Raw genomic sequence first — 15,013 nt, 5'->3', positions numbered from 1 at the left:
AAACTCGCTGACGCAAAATGGAGCCATCCGGGAGCCCAAAAGTATACGACAAGTAGCTATACGTAACACATAGTAGCCACTGAAGTAGCCATCATGCCACAGACCCCACAAACATAAGCATTTTATTTTAGAAGCACTACATAACACAGGAACAAGCAGAAGTGAAATGTAGAAACGAATAATGCGGCAGAATGCGTACACATTCACCAATGCCTCCTGTACCTGTACAGAAATATAGGAGGCATTCCATTCTCAAAGAAGGCGAAGCACATCGAAACATCTGTGACACGCGCTGATTATACTGACCAGTGACATGACTAGTGACATTTACAAACAAGGGAAATAATTGAAATATGGCAGTCGTCGAAAAAGCTAGACAGCGGATATGAACCACGCATCTCTCGATTCCCGGTCGAGTGCGTTAACCTCAGAACAGTTACTGGTGGTTACCTTCATGGACGTACCAAGAGGTGGGCACGGGGGGTCCGTGCCCTCCCCACCTGGGGCTCCAAGGTCGCTTGTGAAAATAGTGCGCTGCGCTCTTTAGTGATAAGTCGTAATGATCATTCTCAGATGTCATAATAGGAACCTCTGAACACCCGCACAGCCCGCAACGTCCGCCTCCAGAAAAAGAAGCGGTATGTGTGTGTGGGGTATGGTGTGCACGCTTGCCCCCCCCCCCCCCCCCCTGGAAGAAATCCTGGGAACGCCCATGGTTACCTTCCATCGTGTTCGAGGGAGAGACTCAACTATTCTTTCTGATTGTGTACCCTATGCAAATGATAAATTCGTAAATAAACAAACAAAACTTTCTATGATGAGCCGCTCACTACTCACTTCATGGCCGATGTCCCAAGGATCTTTACCAAAAAGAAATTTCTTCGATGGCGCCACCTGTTCACGAATTATTCAGCCGGGGGATTTCGGTGGAACACCCGGTATAAGAAAGCAAGTGCACAGGGCCACTCTATTGTCTTCCAGTGGAATCTGGATCATGTGGGCATCATCGGAAACGAGGACGCAGATCGAACAGCCGCAGGCGCGCATCAGTACACCCGGCGTGTCCCCATCATCTTGTCTGGGGGGGATCGCCGTTACCTCGTCTCAAGCCTCATTGGCCCCAAGATACACTCTCAATGACAACATGACATCACCATCCACTCTCTGCTTTACTCCGTTGACCCCACATTGTCCCTTACTCTCCCCCGCTGAATGTCACGTTCCTTTACCACAGTCTTCCACCGCATGAGACCTAATGTGGCTTTTACACCGGCTTTCAAACACCTCCTCGGTGTCGGCGCGTCCAGCCTCTGTTCCACGTGTGGTGTGCGCGGTGACCTCCATCACATCCTCCTGGTCTGCGGACAGTACGATCGCGAGCGCGCCCTCATGGAAACTGCTCTGCAACGCGTCGATCAACGCCAGTTCGACATAGCCAAAATTCTCGGGCCATGGTCGGACCCCTCACATCTGATGCAAGGCCTACGACTTGTTGCTGAGCTCCTCTCCAACACTGGACTAATGGACGAACTCTAATAGGACACCTTTCCATCATCATCACTTTCTCATCCCTTCCACAAGCGCAATGGAGCAGTGTACCGCCATAACGGCGGTGAATGACCCACCACATCATCATCCCATTTATGTGTGTGTGTGTCATGTATAAATGATATTTGAATTCCACACCTGTCGTCCTCTGTGTATACAAGGCATAGCACACGTTTTCTTAGTAATATACTATCACGCTGTTTCTCTTCTCACGCCACAGCCAGATAACATACTAATATAAAAACCAGAAAACCGACAACGCGTTCTACGTGTATAGCGATTTGACAAGGATGCTGCAGGAATGGGAAATGAAGTCGGTCACCCCTGCGGAATGGCTTTCTTTTTTTTTTTTACATATTTCTTCTTTCTTGACGATGGTGTCATGTAAACGCAGTCAACAAAATTTTTGTATGGTGTACACTTCCGTCTATTGAGACATACCAAAACAGGGCACCTGAAGTGATTTCATTCAATACGGTATGGTACCGTATTCCAGCAGCCAAAGCTCATGTAATCATCATCATCGTCACCAGCACTACAACCACCATCATCATCATCATCATCATCATCATCATCATATATTTATTGTTGTTCATTTGGCACCACCAAACCAGCCATGAAACGAGGCCGTGACAACCGAAGGTGTCCCAAACTCCGCCCTCGCCACTTCTTCGAAGCTCTCACCATCTAGGATCACCAATGCCACCATTCGCTCCTCCGCGATATTCAGAAAGGCCGACAACACAACACCATCATCTTCAGCAGATGCACCAGGTCTGGCCACAAACACGGGCTCTGTGGGCACCCACCCTTCTATGCTGTACGTCTGACAGGTCTTCTTTTCAAGGTCCATTTTTATCAACGACGTTTCGGACTCTTCCGCCACTGCGTAAAAGAAACGATAGGGCTTTCCGATGTACGCGTTATTTAACCGTGGCAACTCGCAGTTGAAGGAACATCCATCTGGTCTAAGGTCTTCGTGAAGAAGATGCACTGTCCCGTCTTCGCTAAGAAGTGCAGTCGCAGACGTCCCAGGAACTACTTCCGTGCCACTGGTGGAACTCTCCGTGTTAAGTGGTAGGGCGTACCTCCGCGGTGTGGCGCATAGTGATACATTGCCTCTGGACGCCCTCTTTGACGCATCCGTGTAAAGCATGGAGAGTATCGTATCGTCTTTGTGGGCACATAGGTCAACAACAATATGGTTGTCCTTCTCATAAGTGTTGATGTGATGAAAGACCAAAAAAGATTCACTAACATATTTTCTTTCCGTACGCTTGCCTGTTTTTTTATCTACGACATGAAAACAGACCAGCTGGTCCCGGTCAAATTCGACGCAATCCAGATATGGTATCTGACGAAAGGGAGCGAGCAAAGCCTTCAGGATATTGAAGGTCAATGACTGCTCCAGGACCACAATATAGTGTTGTGTGAGACCGAAACTATGAATATATCCAGGATGTAGCCTACTTCGTAGTGGTATAGTCGCCAGAATCTGACCCTTCTGCAGCGCAGATTCACCCGCCGGAAACTTGACTACGACGTAACCGCTCTTGGAGCTTCCAACGTTGTACGTTGTGCCATCAGTAGGGTCGATAAGCGGATGTGCCGTTGCAATGTTCACGGCTACAACACGGCGCAAATCAACGCGGCTCAAGGTATCCAAAGTGGCGGGATCGATCCTGTGCATGTAGGGGGCTTCTGTCATGGCATAATATTCGTCGCCGATTGGCATAACGTTAACGAGAGCATTGTCCGTGAAACCGGGCACGAAAAAGGACGACAGTCTCTCGAAGAGACTGGCACATGGATCTGTATGTCCTACCGTACCGAATTCGCTGACGACGATACGATTTGCCCGCGAATTCTTCACGTACGCTTCACTTCTTAAAAACCTGGTTTGATAAGTTACGCCATCGTCATCTAAAACGAACCCTTGAAGCATCGCGAGTCCATCGAAGACGTGATTGTAGCGGTCTGAGCCGACATCTAGCATACCTGGCCCGTTTCGCAGAAGACAGCCGCGGAGCCAGGGTGGGATTCTTCCGCAAACTGTTCCTCGGATGGGTGTCGGTATTTCATCCTCACAGGAACGGAGAAAGCAGCGCGTGAAGTCAGAGGTGACGTCGTCTGTGCGAAGCTCGTCCATCTTTGCTTCCAGCGTTGAAGGCAACATGTAAACATCGAAGGCGAAACGCTACTTCGCCAATGCACACACCCTACAACACGCTTTCAATGTGCCTATAAAAAGCAAGGACAATGATAAAATCGTTGGCAAGCATCACAATCATGTGACTTGTATCACGTGCGGCTACATCCTTGAGCGGCAGAATGGAAGCGATGTCCAGCATTATCGGTGTTGTGTTTCAGCTCAAAAGCACTCGCCATCCTCCCCACATAACTGGACATTGGCTCTTTTGGATCTCTGGAGTTCAATACTCTACAGGGCGCTCTTTTTTATTCGTTATAGGTTTTCAACAGAAAAAGCTATGACAGCAGCACCGGTTTTGCAGGTCGATTATACGGCCAGGCGGACATTCTGTCGGCTAGGGTAGGTGTCACAGAGCTCGAGTGATTTGTTAGCCGAGGTCAGCGGGGAGACCCATGGTTCGGAGCTACAACACGAGGAAATAAAGAATTTCGTTTAACGAGGGGTGTCCGGCAGCGACCCTGCTCCGTCTCAGAAGCGGGGATAGGCGACGCTGGAATTTTGAAGCTGCAACTCACTGATGTAAAAACTCATTTCGACCGCGTCGGGCGATCCTGTGCGGCTTCCCTTGTTCTAAGAGTGGGCTTCTTTTTGTCCCGACTGCAGTATCAAATATTTCGGAAGCGTTTGATCAAGTGGATGAAGCAAAATAATAAGACGGGGCTTTCCCCCCTCTCGGTACGCCCATGGTGATGCTGACAGTTTTTTTTTTTTTTCATAAAAAATCTATCGAATAATAAAACACTCTGTACAACGTTCTTTGAGTCTTGCTCGTGATACGACAACAGAAGCTTATTTCCTTTATTGGCGGACCAAATGGACGATAGGCGCGTCGTGTAACTCTCTTTTATTGCTTTCGATGTGGAAAAGGAAGAACGGGCCTGAAACGCATTCGGTGTTGCCCGTGGAAGAAGGATTGAGTAATCAACGGTTCCGCATAACTGGATGGCACCATGGTTACAGGGAAGCGTGCAGAACAAGAATTATTCCTCGCAAAGACCTCCGGTGCATATCCATCACTGCGGACATGCAAACTCCATCTCTCATCATTGGCAAACATTGCAGTGCAGATGGTTAATTTACGATAAATCCATTGCTTAGGCATTATTCTAAACACTCGTCGATCATAGCATTAAATGCAGACTACAGCACAGAAGGAAAACAAAACAACAAACAAAAATTTTGCACGCCCGATATGCCGTGGCCCCTGGATCGTTCAAGGTAAATGTGGACTACGTTTACTTTGGAACGTTGTCAACTCGGACGACTCCCATTTTCTGGTGGCGTGGAGTGGCGGTATGACTGCGCAACTTCAAATTGACCCGATAGATGGGGCAAGTTGCTGTCCAAAGTCCAAATAATTACGCGGTGGAATTCACGTTCTTCGAGCTCGAAAACTGTAGGGGGAGCGGTATCCGTTGTCCATTTAAATGGACACCTTTCCTGTGGGCGTGGTTCAAGACGATAAAATGCATCGGAGCGAGTTTAATGAACCAGCAAGGTCCACACTCTTAAAAATGAAGGGAAAACAAACATCGCAGACCCGCTTTCGCGACTCTTATCCCTTGAAGAAAAAGCGAGGCACCAAGACAACGATGCGGAAGCATATATTATGCATAATGTAAAACCACGAGACTACACTGTTAAAACAGAACTTCACCACATAGCACGCTCATAGCCAACCACCATTCCGAATGATACCATTCTGTGTCATGATTTGTTCAAAACAGGGGGGAGGCGCCAGCTGGGACAAGATAATCTGTCCCAGATAGGCGCCTCCCCCCTGTTTTGAACAAATCATGACACAGAATGATATCATTCGGAATGATGGTTGGCTCTGAGCGTGCTATGTGGTGAAGTTCTGCTTTAACAGTGTATAGGGAACACGAAGGGACAGACACAGGGGCGGATCCAGGGAAGATCCTCGGGGGGGGGGGGGGGGGCACTGAAAAAAAGAGAGAAGACGGGGGGGGGGTCGCCATGTAGCAGGAAAATCTGCCGGAATGGGGGTAGAGGTATGTATCGGGGGGAGCCCGGGCCCCCAGGCCCCCCCCCCCCTGGATCTGCCCCTGGACAGACACAACACGAAGTCTCAATGACGTGTTCCCGTGACGTCTCAATTCGTTCCAATGACGTCTCAATTCGTGTTCCCTAGTCTCGGGCTTTTACATTATGCATCACCTTCACCAGCTCGCTTGCTTCCTAGCCATTTTTTCATTGGCATATATTATGTTCGTCGCAAAACAGTCAAAGCCAGTTGCCCTGACTACCGAAGAAATCCAGCTGGAAACTGAAAAAGACACTCAGCTGCAACAAGCCAAGAAAGCTTTATACACTGAAAAATGGGAACCAATATCGAAGAATACGAAAAGGTAAAACACGAGATAACGGAATACAACGGCATGTTCTTACGATCAAGGTGCATCATCATACCTCGCAACCTGAGAGAGGAAACACTACAACTCGCCCACAAGGGTTATGAAGGCATCGTAAAAACGAAGCAGAAAGTAACAGACAAGGTTTGGTGGCCACACATCATGCAAGACATCGAAGAGCATATCAGAGGACGTGAGATGTCAACTGCTAGGGGACTCTCCTCAACCTGAACCAGTACAGTCTACTGCTCTACCACAAAGACAGTGGAACAGATTGGTAATTGACCTCTGTGGACCATTCCCTACGGGTGAACATATCTGCGTTGTGCTAGACCTCTGCACCAGATGGGTTGAAGCTAAAATACTTAGGTCAACAAAGGCTACAGCAATGTCTCTTGGCTCGAAGAACTATTTGCACGGTTTGGATACCCTGACACAGTCATGTCCAGCAACGGACCACAGTTTGTGACTGAAGAATATAAACCATACCTGAACACCATTGGAACAAAGGTGCACCGCGTTACACCATATTGGCCACCAGTGACTTCTACCAGAAATTCACTGCTGGCGGGGGGGGGGGGGGGGGGGTTGCCGAGCTTTGAATGGAGGGGGGGGGGGTATGCTTGGTGAAGGTTCCACCTAAGGAGTTTTTCTTAGACACGGAAAGAATCGTGGCACAATGCTGACATCTCTGCACAGCTTTCCCGTTTTTACCAGCTCCGGTGGCGCAGCGGTAACGCGTGCGCTTGGAGACTGGGAGGTCCGCGGTTCGAATCCGCGGGCCGGCTGTGCCGTCTGGGGTTTTTCCTGGGTTTCCCTCAGATGTCGGCACAGTTCCCCTGAAGTCGGCCCATGGACGCAGCTATCCTCCCCCCGAGCGGATTTCGCTCGGTCTTCCACTTCACCCTTTCCTCTCCTCCTCTCCACCACCTTTCCCTTCCCGAGAAACATGCCGCCTAATCAGGCAGGCAGACCTCTCGGGTTCCTCCCAACGACACTCCTCCTCCTCCTCCTTTCCCGTTTTATTTGTACATGTTATTCAGTCATACATTCAGTCATACATATCGGTCAGCCTTTAACCCTACCGTGGGTGCTCTAATAGCCAAAAGCCGTTCCTAACTGTCAAACAAGAATGACTCGGACACAAGAGATGTGACTTACATGGTTTAATCCTTGCCGCCAAAGCACACACACAACTCTGCATGTCGCCCGTCACAGCCCGATTCCGTGTCCCGTTGATTTTCCCCTCGTCCCTTCTCCTCCTGGGGTCCTCCCTTAACCTTGGGGCATGCGGTCGCCCAAAGCCAAAACGGAGCGTTAGCCTCCTACGAGGGTGCCAGGGAGGACCCCACAGACCACAGTACATTAGAATACAGATTCACTATGAACGGCATTTCAACATTAAGATGCTTAATCACATGACCGACAAAGAAACAAGACCAGCACCTTGTCTCACGAAGCACAATGAATATCTAGCACACAGATTGGATAAATGCATGGTACGATCATCTGCATGACTGTGGACCTACAGCCCAAGTTTGACAGTACAGGATGTAATTCGCTGCGCCGGACTCTCTACCAGAACATGTTGGTGCCCGAGCTGGGTGGGGTCACCTGAGAAATTTCAGGGGGGAGGGGGGTGTTGCAAAATGCAGGGGGTGTACACCCCCCCCCTGGGGGGTGTAGGGAAATCCCTGTTGGCCACAACCAAACGGCGCCGTATAGAAAGCGCAAAAAAAAAAAAAACTCTACTGAAAATGCTACGGGCTACAACAGCAGAAGGAGCAGACTGGCGAAAGGAACTTCATTCGCTTCTGGCAACATACCGCGTCACGACACACAGCACTACGGGACACAGTCCCGTCGAACTAATGTTTGGACGAAAGATCCGATATGACATCCCGGAGGTCCTGGACTGTCCACACGACACCGCTCTGAGGGAACGCGATGCGCGCCAGAAGGAACTTTCGAAACGCCACGCTGACACGAGACGCAGTGCGCAACACAGCTCTGTCGCAGTCGGCGATACTGTTGTCTTGGTTCAAGAGAAAAAAACAAGCTTTCGACAAAGTTTGCTCCCGGTAAATACGCTGTCATTGAGAAAAAAGGAAGTCAAGCTATCGTCGGAAAAGATGGAAAGACTACCTGCAGGAACGTTGCACAGATGAAGACGATTGCAAACAGACGTCCGATGTGCGAACAAGACTTTGCTGAAGCGAACGACGAACAGCCGTATCGAGCAAAACTTCGTTCTGCACACAAACGGCAATGTTCATAGTACACAAGAAGTTGTCACGTACGGAACTATATATCATTAATGTAACTCATGCACCCTAGCACATACCACAGTGAATGTAATAATCTCTTGGAGAAGATGAGGAATGCAGTGTATACGCCCAACGCGGCTGGCAACAAGGGAAAAATAAAAGATGGCGGACTAGACCGCGTACGCATCTCTCTGTGCTCCAGGGCTAAACCCCGTAGAGTAACCCACAAAATAACACAGGCAGTACAGCTTGTGAATACGCCTTTTCGAAACTTACGTGCCCAAAAAAGCAAGGGACCAGAGGCATGGCCGAGCGGGTTATGGCGTCCCGCTCGTTGGTGGTAGCCAAAGTTGTGCTGAAGACTGGGAGGTGGTGGGTTCGAATCCTACCACCGACTGTGCTGTCTGAGGTTTTCCCTGGGTTTTCCGAAAACTTTCCAGACGAGTGTCGGCACATTTTCCCCTGAAGTCGGCCCAGGACGCATACTAACCCCCCTGTCCCACACTCCTTCCTGCTGTCCTATCTCCATCTGTCCACCTCTGCACGCCGCTCATAGCCAGAGTTGCTTCGCGGCGCTAACACGGAATAAAAAAAAGGCGAGTGCAGAAATCGCCTGTGTGTCACTGCAGATACGCGCCTTTGTAAGGGGACTCCAGCACCTATCAATGCACCCATAAAATTCAAATAGTCAAAACTCCGTTTGATGATTTTTTCTTGCATGTATACCTAATCTCATTTCACATTGACAATTTGTTGTATTCACGTTTCTCATAAATTCACGTACTCCCACCCCCCCCCCCCCCCTCCCACTCCATCAATTCCTCATGCCCAGAAGGAGTCCTCGACACATGCATGGCTGAGGACCACTGCTTTATGTAATGCCCTTGGTGTCATGTCTCAGGTACACTTTCAAAACAGAACTTCACCGCATTGCGCGTTGTGCGCCAACCATTGCCACGAATGAACGCTAGCGTTATCGCTTATGATTCGAATAGAGATGAGGGCGCAGGCCTTTTTGTGTCGATTTGGATATATGATAACTAGAGAGCGGATTTTTAAGGACTAACAGGTAGCGCCAGTCCCCCACAGCAAGAAAGACTCCCATAGGTCAGGCGTGTAACGTGCTCCGGTTGGTTTGCCAGAATCACGTGGCTGGGATTCAAAACGGCACACACGTACCACGTACTTCCTCGCTTCCGCACCTGCGTCTGCACGGTGGCTCCGCGGCTTCGTTTGAACTGTGGGCAGCTGCGAATTGACGGCTTGATGATGTCATCTTTTGTTGAAAACGTTGTGTGCGACGGGCTTACTCCTGTGTCATGTGTCTCTGTGCGCGTTGTACTGTTTCTCGAACCAAGTATCGGCTAGTCTATCAGATTTCGGAATGTTGAGGCCACGTTGAACCTGTCTGATTTCGAGCACATGCTGGCAACAAATTAAGATAAGCCTGCAGCGTACTTACTTTGCTGCGCTTCGACTACGCGACGCATTGCACGCAACGAAAGGACATGGTCATGTAAAACTTGTTCGTCATTAGTAATAGGCTGTATGTGTGCGCTTTACAAGCTTGAACTTGATCACAGTGTGTTAGCAAACGCGACAGTTAAAGCGACAGTCGCATCGACCACAGATCGATTCCGAAACCACAGTGAAATGAGATTCCCCGTCCTTCACTGACCATGACTCCGAAAGTCCCGTTCCGATCGACGGAATACTTTGTGCATAATTCGTGTGTAAGCGGCGCTACAGCAGACGACGGAAGCGGGCGTCAAGCGGAACTCCCTGCTGAGAATCTTTAGCAATGTCACATGGAATCTGACCAATAAGAACGCGGCGAGCCAGAGGAGTCCCCGCGGCTTGCAGCTTGTATGAGCAAGGTCAGGGAGACGAAGGCGAAGGCACATACGGAGATGGCGGACTCGGAACGCGGAAGTGGCGAATCGTGCTGTTCAAATGCCTTTAGTAATAGCTCCCGTGACGAATATACATGTTTGATGACGGCCCATATTCGACGGATCCGCTTATTCTGCAAGTCGCTGGTGATGTACGTGCCGCAGCTGCGTTAGCGCAACAGAACGAGCCTCAGGACCACTGCTTTAGGTACGTTCATGATCGGAGTGCTCAATACTTAATCCCGTGACATTCACACTACGACGCAGGAAACAATCCAAGTGTTTGTGCGGCGTCTGTGTTCCTCAGGAACTGGATGAGTACCTATATGCTGCAGTGCTGGTGAAGTGGTAGAGTTGTGCAACGACGGCACGCATCACACTTTGTTCCCAGCTCCCTGTCATCGGCCAGAACTTCTAGTGGTGTATCTACCGCAGTATTGCAGCGACGATCACAGTCTTCGCCTACTGTGCCCACGATAGATAGGCACGTCGAGCAATCCTTATTTTCGTAGTTGTCGTCGTTGTTTGCACACACGACGAATGCCCCATGAAAGTTACGAAGGCTCTAACCAACTGTGCAACTCAAGGGCCGGGTTAGAATTAGAATGATTGTCAGGAAATTACTATGCTACGTGTTTAGGAAAGTGTCCTTTCTTTTTACAGCTACGTCAGGTTCACTGCTTATTGTGTGTTTACAAGCTGAGTTTGGAGATTCCTTGGACCGAAAAACAGACGACAGATACCTGGGTGTGTCGTCCGCATGATTCGCCAACGTTTTTCCATCCTGGTCCTATCAGGACTATCATCTTTAGTGTGCCTCATTTCCTGTTCACACCTACACCATAATAGACTTGCGTAGTTTCCAATTGAGAAGTGTGAAACAGAATCTGTGTTACCACAGTAATCCCGAGAAGTGCAAAGGAATAGGCAGGAGCAATAAACTACCTGGCCATAAGTGACAGTTATACTTTTAATGATAGTGTAATGCTTCTTATCGTTGGCAGTATTATAGCATGTGAGGGATATAACACGTCAAATAATTTCAGGTAACGTTTCATAACTCACTAATGGTACAGTTACACCTCATTATCATAGTAAGTGATACATCTGCCTGGGAATGTCCAAAATTTGTCATTCCCACGGAAGATTGTTCTGCCTTGATACAGCAAAACAAATTTTGATACCTGCCATTGATCCAATTTTTTAGCACCACTGTCTTGAAAACAGCTTTCATGACTGTAACTTCAGAGATCCTTGGCAGAGCATTACCTCTTGTCTATGTATTATAATAATTATTATAATGACAGGCAATAAGTTATGCAAATGTGAATAAATCTTTGTGTTGACTGAGTGTTGTCCATTCAAGAGCTATTGCACAAGTCCACATCCAACTCTTCACGCACAGATATTTATTATTTGCTATGCACAGACAGTTATCAGCGTGCACCACACTGGCAATGTCCCTTGGGATCTGAAGCGGGGACTCACAAAAATAAAAAAGAAAATAAACAGTTTTGTAAGTACTTCAATTGCAATGAAAACGGGACGATTGGACAGTAAATTGGACGGTTTCATTATAACAGTGGTACACAGGAAAAAAACTCGGGGTGTTGGGGAGGGATCTGGATCAATCTCTGGGCATAACCAAGTGTAAAATTTTAGAAGGGTTAGTACATCCTGAAATGGCCCTCATGCCTCAGACCCCACTACTCGATTAATGCACCTCCCTTTTACAGTAAGAGGCCTCTTACTATCTACGGCATATCCTATCAAAGCTCACAGGACAGCAAATTTGGCCAATGCTTATGTGACAGTGCCTCGTAGAACATGCAGGTTTTCTGTTGAATTGACACTACATCTCTGGTAGCCCCTTTATGTCTGGAGGTAGGTGCATCATTTTACATTTAACCAGCAGTAATGTATATGCAAAAAAGGAAACAAGGGCTTAATCTCAACGCTGCATCAGCATCATTCATCATCTCACAATAGCGTTGTTGTTGTCAGCCTCTGCACAAAGATTTGGGTGGACCTGACACGGACCTTTTTTTTTCTTTTCATTTCCTGCTGTCAAGTTATGTTGTCTTGGCATGTAGCTGTGAGATGTCAGTAGAAGCCATGAAGTCATTCTCTTTACTTCTTGAACTTGGATGAAGAAAGCACTGTTCTGGAAGATCCTAATTTGTCAGAGGCGTCGTAAAGGCATTAGTGTAAAAACCAGGTCTCTCAGCAAAATTGCCGTGCACACACGTACATTGTTTGATGCCGTTTCATGGATGGGTGGGACTTGATCAGCAGCACCTGGTCCTTCTATAACACAGAACGTCAAAAGTGCACCTCAAGTTGGCTACGACAACCGCAAAAACCGCCGCCCTACAGCACACAAACAGTTCACAAACAGAGAGATAAAAGGTAACTGGGAAGTGGGTTATGGCGCTTATGTTACGGACAGAAGTACTGTTTGTATAGTGCCTGTTTCTACACACCAGCACACAAACAGCGTCAGTTCTTCCTTTTAGTGATCGGGGTTCATAGTTTGCGAATTGTTCTGTGTCCAAAAATTGTAAACACATTATATGTATTTAAGTAATATACGTACCACTTGCGCTTGACCCTGTCGAACTGCCTGCAGCTGTAATACATATGAAAACCAATCATGTCTACCACATTCCACAAAAGTCACAGGTTCAGTAACAGTGAAAGTTTCATGGTAACGCGTCCGACAACGAGAAAAGTCAATCACTTTCATATGAATGACATCACTTGAACTTGTTTATTGTATTTTATTTATCTAGTTATTAATCATAGGTTAGGGGATACCTTACGTTGTACCGATTTCGTCTTTTGCTGCTAGGTTACTCACGCGCAAGAGTGACAGACCCGATTGGGAAACAACATAGACATTGTGACTTACTGTCGAAGTTGCTGGCTCGCTTTGTTCGTGGAACACTGTCGGAACGGCGTCAAGTTTCAATTCGTTCCTTTTTTGTGTCAATCCAAGTTGCACTTCCACGATGTTCTCATCCAGGTACACATTATCGGTGAAATGCGAGGAGCATACACGGACAGCATGAACACTCCTTGCTTCATCTGGATACCCGCTAGTGATGTAGCTGCTTCCAACTTTCGCTTCGTCTGGGGTCTGGCTGTAGCTGTATCCTTGGCGTGCGAAATCAAACATCGAGGTTTTCGAAGGAAGTTTTCCTGGAGTCGGGAACGCTGCGTCGGTTTCCAAACGACATCCCACGCGAAGGATGCAAGCGTAGCGATAGTATCCGAGTCACTAGAAAGTGTCACATGTGAATACGGGCGACGTGCCGGAAAAAAACAAAGCAGCCCCAGACTTGGCGGCAGACGACAGCGTCCTTCACAGCGGATTAGCCAGATTGGCCAGATTCGACCTTGCGTCACGCGATGTTGTTGGCGCTGGCGCTTTCGAGGATCAAAACGAAACCGGATCTTTTAAATTCGATTCCTCATCACCTGGTCCGTTTTGGAAGGAGAAAATTTGGCAAATAGCTCGGTGGTAGTGTACCGAACACATGGGTATTGGATTCGTAACCACGGTTCCGGATGCGACAGTCCCTTAAAGGCGCTGTACGCGCTGCGCTTATTCATTTTTTTGGGCGTCTGAGCCAACGTGATGCGTCAGTAAACGTCTGTTCTGCCAGAACATTCCAGAGTTGTTTTCCAGTTATTTTGGGATCACGCGACGGTCGACATGAAAGCCAGTAGAAGTCGATGGGAGCCGGGAACGGCAGAGCGGCGAGCAGAACGGGAAGGCTCCTGATTGGATGGTTGAGAGAGATAAGGAGACATTCTGATTGGCCACAGGCACAGTGTTGTGTGGATTATCCTCGACAACGGGCTCTACGGGGAGCTGTTGTGAGCTCTTCGTCGCATAAATCGTTCTAAGCCAACCAACCTTCAGAATCGTATCGTCTTATCTTCCTATTGGAAGGAAAGTTGGCACATAAAAAGGTGTGCGCCCCCTTTCTCAGTTTATCGGGAGACAGATATCATCCGCGATTATGATTGGCATGCTGCGTGCTATGCCGTCAAGAGCGCCCCCTGTTAGTACCTAAAAATGCGCTCTCTGATAACTGGCACAAAAAGGCGGACCAGAAGCGATAACCCTATCCTTTTCTTTTTCGTTTCCCCCTTTTTTTTCGGAATAGCAAGCCGGCTCTTTGCTTGGCTAACCTTTCCTTTCTTTTTTTTTTTTCTTAATAAACATATACCCCCCCCCCCCCCCCATCATTCGTAGAAACGGTTAGCGCACAGCGTGCGTCCTGTTTTTAGAGTGTAATGACCAGGCTGCGGATTTGCATGTTTTGCATGTTTCTTTCCCGGGAATGCAGAGCTTCGAACGCAATATATTTGCATGTTTTGAGTCCATATGAATATATTAGTGAAGGTTCTAAAATGCATGAAAATGCATGTTTCGGACGTTAGCGCATGTTTGGAAGAATACTGCATAATTATGCATAAATGTGTTGTTCAACGGCGTGCGTCGGGCTGGCGCGAGCTTCTCGGATGCCGGGCACGCGAAGACGCGCGGGAGGCTACGTTCGCTACAGACTCATGCGAAACCAGCATTGGAGTCGACTCAGACTTGTACGTATCTTGAGTACGTACTCAAAATACACTATTTTAAATACTTTTTTCCGATATTTTGGTACTCTACTCAATACTTTTGCGCCAAGTATTTTTAAAGTATTTAAA

At 48.0% G+C, this 15,013-nt stretch overlaps 3 protein-coding genes across 3 annotated transcripts in view; all 3 read right to left on the bottom strand.

The window, feature by feature from the left end:
- LOC135394287 (branched-chain-amino-acid aminotransferase, cytosolic-like) overlaps positions 1 to 15,013 on the bottom strand; it is a 313,934-nt gene that overhangs the window by 188,749 nt on the left and 110,172 nt on the right. The window lies entirely within an intron of this gene.
- On the bottom strand, positions 2,107 to 3,804 carry LOC135394282 (beta,beta-carotene 15,15'-dioxygenase-like). Its single transcript, XM_064624963.1, has one exon. It carries the CDS (start codon positions 3,722 to 3,724, stop codon positions 2,141 to 2,143), a length of 1,584 nt encoding a protein of 527 aa, XP_064481033.1. The 5' UTR covers positions 3,725 to 3,804; the 3' UTR covers positions 2,107 to 2,140.
- Positions 12,382 to 13,653, bottom strand: LOC135395468 (uncharacterized). Its single transcript, XM_064626662.1, has 3 exons — positions 13,203 to 13,653; positions 12,888 to 12,920; positions 12,382 to 12,598 (listed from the first exon to the last, which is right to left on the bottom strand). Exons 1-3 carry the CDS (start codon positions 13,467 to 13,469, stop codon positions 12,515 to 12,517), a joined length of 384 nt encoding a protein of 127 aa, XP_064482732.1. The 5' UTR covers positions 13,470 to 13,653; the 3' UTR covers positions 12,382 to 12,514.

Source organism: Ornithodoros turicata, chromosome 5, assembly GCF_037126465.1.
Source record: "Ornithodoros turicata isolate Travis chromosome 5, ASM3712646v1, whole genome shotgun sequence".
Classification (NCBI taxonomy): Eukaryota; Metazoa; Arthropoda; class Arachnida; order Ixodida; family Argasidae; genus Ornithodoros; species Ornithodoros turicata.
This window is presented reverse-complemented; position numbering and strand designations above follow the sequence as displayed.